Source organism: Xylaria bambusicola, assembly GCF_022495145.1.
Source record: "Xylaria bambusicola strain CBS 139988 unplaced genomic scaffold F5B22scaffold_4, whole genome shotgun sequence".
Lineage (NCBI taxonomy): Eukaryota > Fungi > Ascomycota > Sordariomycetes > Xylariales > Xylariaceae > Xylaria > Xylaria bambusicola.
In genome coordinates this window covers 760,744-775,460 of record NW_025953557.1, presented here as the reverse complement: position 1 = coordinate 775,460, position 14,717 = coordinate 760,744, and the positions used below count along the sequence as shown (strand labels likewise).

General features: G+C 48.4%; 3 protein-coding genes across 3 annotated transcripts; all 3 read left to right on the top strand.

Annotated features, from left to right (window-relative positions):
• The first annotated feature begins 57 nt into the window (after positions 1-57).
• F5B22DRAFT_590346 (thioesterase-like superfamily-domain-containing protein) lies at positions 58-2,067 on the top strand. The gene is made up of 4 exons (XM_047973800.1): positions 58-729; positions 996-1,163; positions 1,305-1,369; positions 1,469-2,067. Exons 1-4 carry the CDS (start codon positions 364-366, stop codon positions 1,749-1,751), a joined length of 882 nt encoding a protein of 293 aa, XP_047834886.1. The 5' UTR covers positions 58-363; the 3' UTR covers positions 1,752-2,067.
• Positions 2,068-6,977: 4,910 nt separating this feature from the next.
• F5B22DRAFT_590330 (uncharacterized protein) lies at positions 6,978-10,711 on the top strand. The gene is made up of 2 exons (XM_047973799.1): positions 6,978-10,338; positions 10,415-10,711. The coding sequence occupies exon 1, from the start codon at positions 7,379-7,381 to the stop codon at positions 10,292-10,294; it is 2,916 nt and encodes a 971-aa protein (XP_047834885.1). The 5' UTR covers positions 6,978-7,378; the 3' UTR covers positions 10,295-10,338; positions 10,415-10,711.
• F5B22DRAFT_590311 (uncharacterized protein) lies at positions 10,712-14,345 on the top strand. Its single transcript, XM_047973798.1, has 10 exons — positions 10,712-11,084; positions 11,284-11,628; positions 11,762-11,896; positions 11,964-12,146; positions 12,227-12,314; positions 12,443-12,570; positions 12,659-12,942; positions 13,014-13,312; positions 13,464-13,883; positions 13,979-14,345. The coding sequence occupies exons 1-10, from the start codon at positions 10,867-10,869 to the stop codon at positions 14,012-14,014; spliced, it is 2,136 nt and encodes a 711-aa protein (XP_047834884.1). The 5' UTR covers positions 10,712-10,866; the 3' UTR covers positions 14,015-14,345.
• The last annotated feature ends 372 nt before the right edge of the window (positions 14,346-14,717 follow it).

Here is a 14,717-nt window from a genome sequence, read left to right as displayed (position 1 = left end):
GGTGAGACCCCACATGCCCGCGATGTGACGCTATTATTTAGTGCCGCGGCCCCTGTCAGTGCTGCCACTCAGCCTTGAGCTAGGTATCTGGGATAGCCCTGATCCAGGTACATTGCACTGGGTTAGGTACCGTCCCTTACGAAGTAGATACTTAACCTACCTTATGTACCTAGATACTTACAAACCCCTCCAAAGACCATCCTCGGCTCTGAAGTAAGGAGGAGCTTATCTAATGCGTTCTGGCCATTGACCAACATCTCATCGCTGTCTGGACACCTATAAATCATAAAGTCGCTGGAGAGGCAAAGGATCGATTAGCAGAAAGATTGCAAGAGGAAAACTCGTTCAGACGGACAGAACGAAATGCCTCCCCGAGCTCTCTTCTGCGCTGCTCTTCGGCCCCGAACCGTGATGCCGCCTGTACGTTTTCGTGCATTTCTGGTACGGTCCTCTTTTGCGACGCAAGTGAATCCCTCAGTCACCCCTACACAACAGAAGTTCAGTTCTGAGGCTCTACCACCGCCTCGATGGGTCTCGGACGTCCGCGCGAGAGTTGGGAAGTGTATAAGTTTCGGCTGTGACCCGGCGCAGGTCCAGCGCGCAGCTATGATCATGGGCACGTTGGCGAGGGAATGGCGTATTCTCAGCGCCGGGAGCGAGGGCTTTTTAACCGGAAGTCGGGGAGGATTAGAGAACCAACAGGTCGTTTGGGGAGAGATGGATAGCTTTGTAGGTCTTTCTTTTCCTTCATTGCCGGGAGGCGTAATCTAGGCCTTCGATACTAGCCCAGGCTAATGTTGTCTCACAGGCTGTGGGAAAGGGTTCTATCTCTAGATAGTCCGTGAGACAATACTAGCCTGGGCATGCTTCACGACTCCCCTATTAATAGGGCAGGGGACTGCGTGTCAAGGCCGCAGCAGTGTGAGCAAGAGTCTTATATGAAATGTGGTCTGTGAAGTTATCATTCATAAGCTAACGACAGAGCCATATGCTAGAGTCATGTCAACAACGCAAACTATATACGATATGCCGAGTCTGCACGCGTGAACTGGATTTTGCACTTCGCGGTAGAGGATCCTAAGCATAAGGAGGCGTGGAAAGATTTAATGCAGCCGAAAAGTATCGGCTTGATAATGAAGTCAATTACGGCCGATTACAAATTTGTGAGTATTCTTCTGATAAATTTACGCTGTATTATTTACAACATTGTGGGCTTCAATATGTCAACATCTCCACTGAACGAGAACACTCCATACAAGCATGAGTTCATCAAGAGTCTCCACTAACACGACATGTTCCTTTAGCCAATGACGACTCCAGACCGGATATCAGCTTACCATAGGCTCCGGATATGTCCAGAGGAAACTCAGTAAGCATTTCGGCAATCTATACCCTACTCACCCCTTCCACGACTTCCTTTCTCTTGATCAATCTCATTACAACATACTCTAATGCCTGAGATCATTAGCACATCATTGATCCTTGACTGTATCATACTTTCACATAGACACCGTCGCATCGCAGCACGCACATTTGAAGACGTGGCTATATATGACTACCGAGAAGCCAAGAAAACGGTGCTCCCCGACTTTATGCTTGGTGTTCTTCGGGATACCTGGCGAAAGCAAGAGGAACGGGCGACCTGGGCAAGAGAAAGAATACGGGGCATACTCAACGAAGTAGAGTCCTTGGAGAAAGAGACGTGGAATCGCGAAGACGCCGTTGAGGATCTCGGCGTCGCTAAGAAATGAAGATAAGATATATATCATTTAGATCAACTCAGTCATAGTATTGAGCAGCAGCACATCATCTAGCATTACAGACCGATCTTGGGGGGCTTGATATACAATTGTAGCATAATAGTCCCTCAAGACATAAACGCCCCTAGGCGATTCCAAGGCGATTCATAGTATGTACCCATGGTTAAATAAACAATGTAATGGAAAGCATATAGCACGACTTTAAGGACTAAGCTGCTTACCTATACCTCGTCTCGAAGTATATCCGTCATTCTCCAGGGAAATAAAAGAATAGAATTGCAAAGTGCCCGTCACATGGGACTTCTCATAACGCATCTCCTCGAAGTGACGCCCGGCTCGAATCAATGAATGTGTGATAGGATCGATTCGACTACTTCACGAGCCATGCCAAGACCCTTTAGGAAAATGCCTATCATTGGACGGATGGCCTGGATCCTATCGTCGACGGGATGTGGTTGATAAATGTAATCTATGATCGGTACTTACTGCCCACCCACCTAGATCCCTGTGCAACAGAACATGGTGATCTACTCGAGTCTTCAAATCCAAGCCCGCTTGACACGGCTATTGTATAATTGCCGATTCAAGGTATTGTTTGTCGCATGATTTTTGGTTTGTAAGAGCTAGGCCGGAGATTACAAACAATTGCACTCATATCTAGGTTACATATTGACTGGCTTTACGATTAGAAGCGATGCCGATACATCTGATCACTTAATTGATCAGTCAAGAAAATCGCCCGTGCTACACCAAACTTCTGTTCTAGAAGCAGTAACCGCCATAGACTATCGAAGTTGACAAATGCTACAGATGGATACTCCTTAGAAGGCAAGCAAGTGGTGTCTGCGCGACGACTACTCCTAAAATTGAAGATAGCGGGCGGTGTTTTTATAGGGTCCTACTACCTACATAGGCATCCCATGCGGCAGACCAACATACCTAGTATGACCTTCTATCGACATTAAATAACTCTGAAGCTTATATAGGAAGACCACCGACCCAGCTCCAGCGATGAACCCATGCAAAACACACGGCTAACCATTGTTAACGGTTGAAAGCAGGAATCCCGAGTCGGGCATCGAACGCATCAACACTAGAGCACATCTACCTACTGTACAGGGTAACATCAGGTTTCTTCACGCTCTAGCTCGAGGACGCATGCATGCGTGCGTTGTCGTGCTTGTTGGTATGCACTACGTATGTGTGTATATGTAAGGTATGTCTGCGAGCAGCATTTCCCCGCAATGCGCCAAACCAGCCGGGCAGCCAAAGATGCGCTGCATGAAGAGCACCCAGCAGCAAGGGACATGCGCGCCCTTTTGCACACTTATGCCTCGTAGCACTGTATGTTTGAGAGGGGATATACAAAGGTAGACAGACACATACCGATCATGGCGTCTGTTGTCTATCTCCACACGCCCGAATACTTATGCAGGTGTGTCTTGCCGCCGATACACTTAGGTGGGCTCGTCGGCTTCCCTTGTAGGGACCCCAGCTAGAAAGGCCCCATTGCTCATTCGCGCCGTTAGTTCTGGTCAGGAGATCTACTTCCTTATTCGAGAGCGGCAAGGACGGGATGGACGCTGTGACGACCGCCATTGTGGGGGAAAGAACATGTCTACTATCATGTCTCTGCGCCTAAGACATCAACACGTCTCATTCCGCATGTCAAATCGTATCATGTGGCTGGTATAGTACGGGACGTGGTACAAGAGGGATCTTATTGGCTCTTCCATCTTGGTGCATCGGAAAACTTATAGTTTGTACCGCGCAACTAGTTGAGAGAGGTCGGCGACAAGAGTATCAAAGTGCTTCTGAGGGCAGAGTGAGGGGTTCCAAGTTGATATACCTGTAGCCCAAAAGTGATTGGTCGTGTTCGATGACACAATATGATCTATATCCCGCATTAACCTCTCGTCTTACTTGTGCGTATCACTTGCAGCATCTTACCGCGAGACGGGTATCTCTGGTTGGGAAGTTCAACGGTAAATGCCGCAATGCACACTGATTGGGAGAGAAAAGAAGCTTTTGTACCAAAAACGCCACCATCGACATTGCAATGTGATGGGTGGTACCGTCCGGACTTTTTGGGCGGTGAGCAGGTGACAAGTCGAGTGCTTGGTGTATAGGTAAAAGCTTGGGGTTCGAAAAGGTGCTCACATTTTCTTTTTGTGAGTATACATACGGTAGTCCGTACCTAGTAATAGCAATATAGCAATCGTCCAAGGCTAGGTATTCGAGTTGCGAGCGAAAAGGACTAGTCGGGTTATCTTTGGAATTTGCCTGGCCTTAACTAACTCTCGGCTCGCCTTTTCGGCGCTTTCTCTTTTCTCTATTTTTTCTTTCTTTCTCTCTTGTGACTCCCCCCTCCGTTAGTGAAGGCGCTCGTACGACCACAGTACAATAGGTCGCATCAATAATCCATTGAAAGCTTGAATTTACAACCGCCCAAATGCCGAGATCCACAGGGCCGTTGAGCACACTTTGCCATTTTCTGCCTAGCCGTATAAGTCTAGATGGGAACGGGCTGAAAGTTGGTGTGTTGATGTTCCATTGAAATGTCTTCTTTTGGTTGGTGATGGGGCGAATGAGCGAGAGCTTGTTGGCTAGGTACTCATGAAACATCTAGGAATCCCTGCTGCATTTATCCAAGGCCTTAACTGGTGATGGCATTGAGGGCAACTCTGACGAATCATGGTCGTTCCTACTGTCCTGCCCGCCCGTCAACAACCAGGATCAGTCATCAAGCCCCGAATGTTAAGTACTGGACACTGGAACAGGCAGGGACTTATGGAAGTCGTACTGTATGTATCTCGACTCTGCTCGACTCAGTTCACCTGGCCAATACTAAGCCGATGCTAACTTGCACCGTACCTGGTTAGACAGTGTGACCTAATGGCTGCATCAATGTACTAAGTGTATACTTAAGACCGCACGCGACGATGAGACCAAGCAGAAATTTCTGTCAATGGTTAACCCTTGTGAATCTATCTTCCCAGAGTCTGCCGGAGGTAGCATAAGGCGCCGAGCTTACACAGTACGCATGGCCGAAAGGGATCAGCATTTGCGCATGACTCTGTTGGCTCCATAGGGCATACTCAATTAAGAAACTTGGTTTTATAATTGTCCTGCTGTAGCGTAGATATTCGCCTCATTTATTGCACTCAAGCTAGAGTCAAGTACTGTGCTGTAGGTAGCTCGGGGAGGATTACATGTTTATGCCAATTCTGGCGCTGACGCAACTTTGGAGTAGAAGTCGGAGCAGGGAGGGGTAGGAGTGACCGGCCGGCTTGGCTGTCACGAGATAGTCACAATGCAGGTTGAAGAATGTCACCCACAGTGACAGTGCGATACCGCGTTTGTTGCTGATAAGATGCTAGATAGTACGACATGTTTCTCTCGTCTATCCGATACGCAGCGGTGTTGATAGTCTCCCTACTTGCACATTACCCAGTAGCTACAAGCAGGAAATGGTAGCAATTGGTGGTGGCGCGTCTTTATGTGAGAGTCTGGTGAGAGTTTTCAAGATGTGGAGATGTAATGGATTGGCAGTGGTTAGAGAAAGACCCATAAACCTCGACTCGTGACGAGGTAGATCCTTCCTGTTATTGAGTACCTAGTATTGTACTCGGGAGGCAGACTTACTTACAGTATTTTCGAGGCCCGGAATTTGCTCTCGAATGCTGGTATCACGCAGCTAAACCTACATAGTACCTGGGGTATTTTCCCACGATGGTGGCACGCTTGATGAGATGCCCTATTTTCATTTCCAGGAGGCAGATACGCCGTGACGTTATCATGGCCTCTACATAGTATTGTAACCTGGGGCGGCTGATTGAGAGGCACGTTGTCAACGAAGGGGGGCTACGAGCCAAGGCGAAGCTGAAAGGGGGGAACCACTGAATAATTTAGCACTACTATTCTGTCTGCGTCCCATACGGGGCAACGTTTATCTGCCAAACATATTAGAACTCTACTGTATGCATGGTATTTTCTATCTAGGCATGTCAAAAGACGCCGAGGGTCGTTGGACATGAAGGAATACTTATACATATGTGTGTGTCGGGCCAGTTTGGGGTCGTGCTGACTGACCAACATGCTGTAGCGAAATAAATAGGTACGTTCCCAGGCACTGAAGTTGTACTTTAGGTACACTTCTTACAGTTGGAGGTACGTATCTATCCTCCCACGTACATATTTATAATTAGAACAATACCGACGACACCTTCAAATGACACAGCATCTTCACAGCCCAATCTCCCCGGCTTACTTAGTTTTATGACTGCCTGCGTACATGCAGACAGACGGAATCTGCCGCCTCTGATATGCTTATCCACGACGGGCTGTCGAGAATTGGGTTTTCAAAGTGACAATATTGTAGCAAAGCCCATGCCTTCTTGCTGATACTTGCTTGATTAGGACTTATGTAGGGAAGTTGGCACATACCCTCATGTTACTCATGTTCAGTAGGTAAGGTAAGTTGGCATACCTTGGTTGACAAGCTCGACAAGATACCCGTCGCTGTAACTATGGGGATATACCTCCAGCTATCTATCACATCGCCATGTAACTGTAATAACAACCTATGCTTATACTACGTAGGTATCTTCTTACCTATGCAGGTACTTGAGACAACTACTTGCATACATGTTTCCACCTTCTCAGCTCTACCTCTGCTTTTCAGCTCTTAGAGGGCTACCTAGGTACCTAAATAGTACTACCTAAAACAACCCAGGTATCTTAGGCGCTCAAACAACATGAGTGCATATACCTTTCCAATGTCTGCAGTTACTTGAAGGTAAGTAGGTATGTAGATACTGACTACTATGTAAGGCTTGACTCCGGAGGCAGTACGGTAGCGATATAAGTAGCTGTACATCTACTGTACTGCATGTACCTACTTCAATGATCATAGCGTACGTTGCACCTAATGTGGGCACTGTAGAAAGTGCCTACTGTAGGTACGCTAATGGATTGTAGGTACTCTGCATCCCAAGGAAATGTACCTAGGTACATATGTAGGTACTCGCTGTCTGCTACTCCTTACAGCTGATACGTAGGTACCCTCACACCCCAGAGAAGGTACAGTATGTCCCCTACCATGCATGCACTGGGATACGCCGCTGGTAGGCCACTACAGCAGGCCTCTCGCCCCCTATGGGGAAGGGAAGTCTCTCCCCCCTTCGCGTGGCCCACCTTTCCTTCCCAGCCTATCCACTTCTACCTCTCTACCTCTTCCGTCAAAATCCATGCCTTTTCGCCTTGTCTTTATTTCTATCCCGCACAACATATATCCTTGTGTTCGCCATACCCACCTCATTCTTCGCCCGAATGCCTAGGGGAACGATCCGATTACCGACGCATCGACCTGTCCTTCCTTTTGCGAATGCGACGGATAGATAGTAGCGCTGTTTCCCATAAGCTTCCAGCTTATCAACCCGAGTTGATTCACACTGACCGGTCGTGTGTGAAGGTTTTCGCCCCAACGCCATCGATCAGCCGCGAACTCTAAATTCGCGAATCCAAATTTACCCTGTTCTTTGCTGCCCTCGTCGTCGGTTGCACGGCTGACTGGCTCGGAACAAGCTTCTGGGTCGGGATCAGCAAGACGCGAGCGTATGCCTCGCGCTTCAGCATCGGCAAAGCGACAAGTCGGTGCCTCGAATCATCGCGATACTAAGCATGAGAATGGCCTCGTAGTATCAGGGAAGCGTGTCCATAGGCAATCGCAACAGCCGCAGCAGCAGCCGCAGCAAAGGAACCAGGGTCAGGTCGATGGCATTGTCCCCCATAAACAACCGACCCTGCAACAACAAGCACAGTTCTCCGCCGAAGATGCAAGTGTACCGTCTGCTCCCTCGACGCCGCCAGCCACTGCGAACGGGTTTTCCAAACACACGGCCGAGATGCATTCCGCTCCTCGATCTGCTGAATCTTTGAGGCGTTCTTCGCTGGGCGCATATTCGGAGACGTCATCAGCCGAGTCTTATAACTCGCTTGCTGCTAACATCGCATCCGAGGACAATCATCGCCGCATTGATGTTAATGCTACAAAAAATTCAAACGTCCACCGCGATCCTGGCCCGCTTGACTTTGCCTATACGGTTCTACGACTCTGCCCGTTACAAGATACTATTGCCATACTCATCATCCTGATGCAGATCCCTCCTCTAGCCCTTTCCGCCATCTATGTCCTATTCACCCTACTCACATTTGTGACGAGCAATAGCGTGAATTTCAGTGATGTGTTTGAGTGGAACCTTGGCGCTCCTTCCCTGGCAACAGTTATATGTGTAGATGGCATCGTGCTTCTGATCTGGTTATTTCTCTGGGGCCCTATACAACATGTCATCCTCGATCTGGCGCAAATGGTCATTGCTTTGGGGCTGGGAGGAGGTTCTAGTTCCAGAGATGGTGGATCCATGAAGAACACACTCATATGTCTCAGCATGATTTTGCTCTCTCACGTCCTGCGCCATACCAAGATGAAATACTCGCCTGTTGGTTATATGCTTGGATCAAGTCGCTTTATGACTCCTGATCTAGACGATCCCCTCGAAAGCCTTGATCTTCTACGCGGGTATGATAAGGTGCAATCAGGCTGGCTTGGGTGGATCAAGAGTATACTCGCCATCCACATACTTACACAAGGCTTGGTCAAATACATAAGGGACTGGTACCTGAGGCGAGAGAGACGAGACAACCTGGCCCAAAATGCTGCGGATCCTGAAGCTGGGAAGTCATACACTCCAGATGCCGACGGTGGGTTCTCAACGCCAGATAGTGATGCGGCAACTTTACAGAACTCGACGGCCTTAATCACGAAAAAGAAGAGAAAACAAAGCGCTCAAGTTAGGAATCGCCAGCCTCTATGGGCAGCATTGGCGAGCACGAAGATTGTTGTTGTGAAAGAATATGAACTCACTCATGCTGCAGCAGAATCTGCTGGTTCAAACGCTACAGATATTCATAACCTTGGAAATGCTCCATTTAATACTCAGCCTGGGCAAATCTGGATCTCCTATGTTGGCTACGATGAGGTGTGCTTCAACACGAGTCAATTCCCCATCCACCGATCGAGTGAAAACGACGAAAGGGCATCACAGAACGATTTCGTAAAGCCATTCTACGTGAGAGTCAACAATGCTATCTGGCAGCCAACTCGAATGACACCTATCGAAAGCTATGACGAGAGTACCGGGCCAGGAGTTCGTTGGAGTGGTGACATATATGGTTTAACGCCTATGTCGAACTACGAGTGTGAATTCGTTTGCTCTGTCACCCATGAGATCTTGTTCTCAACGAGTGTTAGGACTACTCAACCCAAATCTACAGATGCAGACGCGGCGAGCTCGAAAACCCCTCAACGTTCACTTCGGCCAGACTCTCCAATTACCACACTCAAGACATCAATTGCTGCAAATGAGAGCAAACTCGCTGAGGAGAAGGCCCGACAGAAAGCACTGCGTAAAGAATTTCACCGCAAAGTCAATTCCATGAAGAAGGAGAACGAGAAGCTTTCGACAGCCGTACAGTCAGCAGGCACAGGTGATGACAAACTCCGGCAGAAAATCCAGCAAAATACTATCCAGCAAAAACAAGCTGAACAAGCTATGACTAGCTTGGAACAAGAGTTGAAGGAGTTTGAAAAAATTCCCGAATCTTTGAAGTCTGCATGGAAAAGTAAACAATCTGCTTGGACAAACGAAAAGGCTAAATTCGATGGTGCACATGCTGCTTTAAAAAGTTTCAAGGCATCAGTAGAAGGAGGAATCAAAAGCCTAGAGGACGAGAAGACCAGCCTTCAAGCCAAGCGCAACAAGATTAGTAACCGCATTGCTAAGGTCGATAGTGAGCATGCTCGTATCACGGATGCGAATGCCCGCGGTTTGGACGAGGCAGAACGCCGCCGCCAGGCTAGGGAAACACTCGAGAACGATATTGCCCGGATTGAGCAGGAATTTGTTTCACGCATTCAGGACCTTGAAACTGTTATTGTCAACAAAGAACAGGAAAACACGATGCTTAAGGCTCAGCTTGACTCTTTCCACACTCAACAAGCCGCGTATGCATATGCCGCCTATGAACATCCTGAAGGCCAAGGGCAATTTCCACCAGGGGCTCTCCCCACGCACGCGCACCCGAACGCAAATAGCGCTGCTTCGTACGATGCAGCTGCTGCCTGGAATAACAGCCTTTACCAAAATGCACTTTGGGGGCCATCTCCCCTGGCTTCTGCTTTCGTCCCACAAGCAGCTACGGTACCGCAACCCCAGCAGCAGACAACCAAAGTCAGGGGTCGATCATCTTCTATGCTGAGCAACGTTTCCGGCTTTACTCAAAGCAGTGAAAATGACGACGAATGGAACAGTGCAGCTCACGGTGCACTGCCAGGCCACGAGAGGCCGCCCCCAGGTCTTGGCTTTCTTCGCAACGTTGGACGGCGTAGTGATGGTAGTGGCACTCCTGGCAGCGGGAGCGGGAGCGTTGAAAGCGGAAGTGCTCGTGATCCTAGTAGCCCTCCTCCGTCTTAATGGTAGAATTTCTAAGGTTCTGGCTAGGTAGCATAGTTGTTAGGCTATGAGTAGAATTTCGTCAGCGCAATAAAAGCTTTGTTATCCATTCGCTAAAGGAAGCATCCAAGTCTAGCTTACCTAATGCTTTTGCATCGTGGCAAGTGGTGCACAGTGACGCTCTTAGAGACAGGGGTCGCAGTGCGATTCCCATTTACCTCAGCTGTCTAGATATTATCTCCATATTGAACCGGTAGGGAGACCTGGCTTAAGCACCCCGCAGCCGATGACTATTATGTATGTGTATATTTATATGCCTGTGTATAAGCTTACTTGGGGATTCAAAAATTGTGGCATAGGTAACTACTGTAAGCATACGATTTGACGCCCCGCCTAAACCTTGGCACGGGATTCGGATCTTTGAAATCCGCTCCAGCATTCTCAATATTCCAACTTCGTAATTTGGGGTTGACGTGGACGCAAATTTGATACAACATGACATTAGTCTGGAGTTGAAATACATGATTATGCGTGAAGAACCGACCGTGGCCGATTTTCGCAGACCCTACAGGATTTGAACCTCCGACCCAGCCATGATGGCAGCCCAAGTACCAACCTCGGCATTGGCATCGGCACCAGCATCGAGGGCGGAAGCGCCAACTCGTACATCTGCCCCCTACGGCCAAGCTTGCATCAATTGCGTTAAGGCAAAATGCAAATGCATCCTTATCCATCGCGACGGGCCCGGCCCCGGCTCCGGCTCCGGCTCCAGCTCAGGACCTGAGAATCGTACATCTGTAGAGTCTTCAATGTTAGTTAAGTACTCCCCGCTCTCTATCTCATCTTAGTGATATAGCCATGCAGTATGATTATAGCTCAGCTATAATTTAGCTATGACTTTATTTTTGTCTAGGCATTCAGGGGTTATATGGTGAATAGTAAAACAGCGCCTTTGCTGCATCCCTTGCTTTGTTGTAATAAGCTAGCTAACATGGAAGACTCTGTAATAGGAGTGCTATCTGCGAAAGATGTGCTCGTCTGGGTCGAGAATGTAAACCATCGAACAGCGTCAGGAAACGGGGGGTTGCCGGTTCCAGGCGTGTGGATCGCGGCTCCTCCTCGCCTGGAGTGTCCAAGAGCACGTCTGCTGCGATTAGAGCTGCTAGCCTCGAGCAAAAAATCGAAGATCTCGTTGCGGCACTCAAGGCTCAGACTAGCTCTACGACCGCAAGGGCGGATCCTGGTTCTAGCACGTCCTCAGTGCCCGACTGGCGTTCGAGCAATGCCATCACCAGGACTATTGCCACCGGCCCAACCGTCGTCACTCCCGCGTCTACGGTCGAATCAGTACCCAGGTTAGTTCTCTGCAGTCGTTTATTGTCACCTTCAGCAGATTCCGGGCCTCATTGCTCCTGCATAACCCCCAACAAAACATGAGTTGAACCCCTTCCTTATCTGGTCATGGCTGACTCCAGCATGTGTAATAAGTCCGTTATCTGCACCAGTTTGTGGACCGGCCCCAGGAGATTCCATCTCGCCACTCCAGGCCGAAGAGACGCTCGCCTTTTTTCGCCAACATTACCTTATGTTTTTCCCTTTTATCTACTTACCGTCTGATATGACGTATGTATAATTGTCTGACACTCCGTCGACATCGGCACCTATATCACTAATTAATGCCTTTTCTTAGTGCTGAAAGGTTACAGCGTGATCGGCCATATCTTTTCCTCAATATCCGCGCCTTATGTTCCAGGTCGCCTATCGAACAGGCAGCTCTCAATCATCGAAGTAGAGAAGAGCTTGCGCGTAGAGTTCTTGTTGATCTTGATCCTAACATCGACACGCTATTAGGCACTGTCTGTTACCTTGGATGGTATGCTCAGGCAGCATCGTCGTCGAGGAGTTTTTATGATGTGAAATTATGATAGATCGCTAACATGTGGTCGTGTATAGGATCATGCACTTGTGTTTCAAGCCAGGCACAGTCACTACAATTGGTATGGCTACGACGCTCGTTACCGTTCTTCGTCTTGATAGGCCAGTACGTACCTACTTAAGGCCTTGTTCATTCTTCTTCCCTTTCCCCATAGCCTAGAGGCTCGCTACTCCTTGTTGCACCAGATCATTGACATTCAATACACATATCACTGATACGTTGGCGGTGGAAAGACACATGAAGAAGACCCTCGCATGACGCATTGTTTTAAAACGGTCGGTTTTGCCAAGATTAATTATTCCACTGTTCGAACAATGGAGGAAAGGAGGATCACATTAGCCTGCTATGTCGGCTGCATAAGGTGAATTCACTTCATTTACTCCCTCTCGTGCGCAGCTCAAAAGTTAGAAAACTCAAATACTCAGAACTAACCAACTAACCTGTCATAGTTGCGCTTCCTTTATGAAATGCCCGGCAATGCGTTGGACACCGCATATGGAAGATAGTCTCAAGATTCTGGCTGCCAATCCTGAATGGGAGGGTGACAAAGTCCTCGTTTTGATGGTTCGTATATGGAGACTAGCAGAAAATATCTTTCAACTCCAGGCAGAATGGGTCTCGGATTGCGATAAACACGGCAATTCGAAAACACCGGTCACTATCTATATAAAATACTTTCACCAATGTCTTCAGACGATTAAGGATGAGCTACCGGCGTCGCTGAAGGATAATCGTAAGATTCTGACCCCTTCTCTACTATTCTCCAAAACGACTGTGTTACTTATTTATCCTCCACCTATACAGGGCTTGCAACAACACTGATCATGCAGGCCGAGATGCTCATTGCAGAGATATCGCTATCTAGTCGAAGTCATTGGGAAGCGCACACGGACACGAGAACACGGCCACCCGACGTGTCTCGTCCTATCGACATTGGCCACGTCGAGGCGAATTTCGTAGCACTGCAAGCAAGCAAAGCATCCTTTGAGCAATTCCTCACCTTTGAACTCTCTGATTTTGTGGGATTTTCCTTTCCTGTTTTGCTCAACCTGTACCGCGCCGCAGGTGTTCTGTACCGGCTGCGCATGATGGACGAGCCCGGAGTATGCCACCCCTTTTCTTCCTATTCTAGCCGCTTCTGAACGTCATAACTGCCTATCAGAGCCACATGCATGGTCTTAGGAGTATATAAAACCTCCGAAACTTGCTCCCGTTTCACCTAAAACAGTAATTACTGACTCCAGCGAACTGTAGTGGGACGGCTGCGCTGTTACAAACAGCGTCGAGCTGCTACCAGCATTAGATCAACTCGCCGAACGCTACAGCGAGTTGCTGAGAGTCTACGGCTTCTTGGCCGAGACGGATGGGGAGGGCAACGAGTGCCTTTCTTTCTTTTCTAAGAGCATGAGGACGCTTAGTAGCACGTCGGCGATGTGGCGAGCGCATTTTGCACAGGCGGATGCATTGGCAAAGGTCAACACGGACACGTCTGCCGGTAGCGCCGATACAGGCACCCTCGAGACTGAGTCCAAGGTCCCGCCGGCTTCGGTCGGCGTCGGCTTGAGCCCGAATGTTATGAGTAGGGTGACTTATCCGGCAATGCCTAATTTCATGTTGCCAGAGGTGTTTCCAATGGATTTTTCTATGGATGACGCCTGGTGTAATGAAATCATGGTGAGTCATAGTTTGAATCGATTTGCCTACAAGGAGCCTTCCACGCAGCGAAAGAATAACCCTAAATGTCTAAAGGCTGACTTCGGGCGTTGTAGTCTTCCTGGGAGCCAGGTCTACTCAGACCCTACTGACCTTTATCTATGCACTTGACATCTCGAACAGGTGATCATAGCATCACGGCGCAGGGCTAGGGAAGTTTCCATTCATGCAGTGTAGCATTCATGCATGACTGTATTTGTATAATATTGTATATTCTGTTAGTGATACAATGATGGTTATCCAGTATGATAAGTGCGCGAAGTACGACGGATATAGGGCAAGAACGGACATAAAATGATTAGAACGGGCAACATTTTACTCCGCCTGATTCTCACTAGATACTATAAAGCATGGGAGATGGCTGACCTTCATAGCGTCAGACACCTATGAATCATAAATAAGCTTACTCGGGCTTGCCTACCTATATTAAGCGATGACTGAAACGCCTCATCACAAGAGCATATTTACTATGTAAGGCGATAGATACATTTATTCGAACCAGTCGTTGTATATACCTACTGTACATGGACACCACGCGCTTTTCGAAAAGTATCTAGGATTAGGCTATAATAAATAGTTAATTGGCTAGACCATATCGTACCTAGTTAAAGCTGCTTTAGACCACAACAGGCACCCGAACTGACAACAGTCTTTCTGCAAACAAGATCCACAGGGCGTTACAGAGGGCCCGCCTGGGCGTGCTTTCGAATTCGCACAGTGTTCGATGTTAATAAGCCCAGGAACCCGGCCGGGATTCGACAACTCCGCTGTGAGTGCTAGTTGTGTCCGGAACTA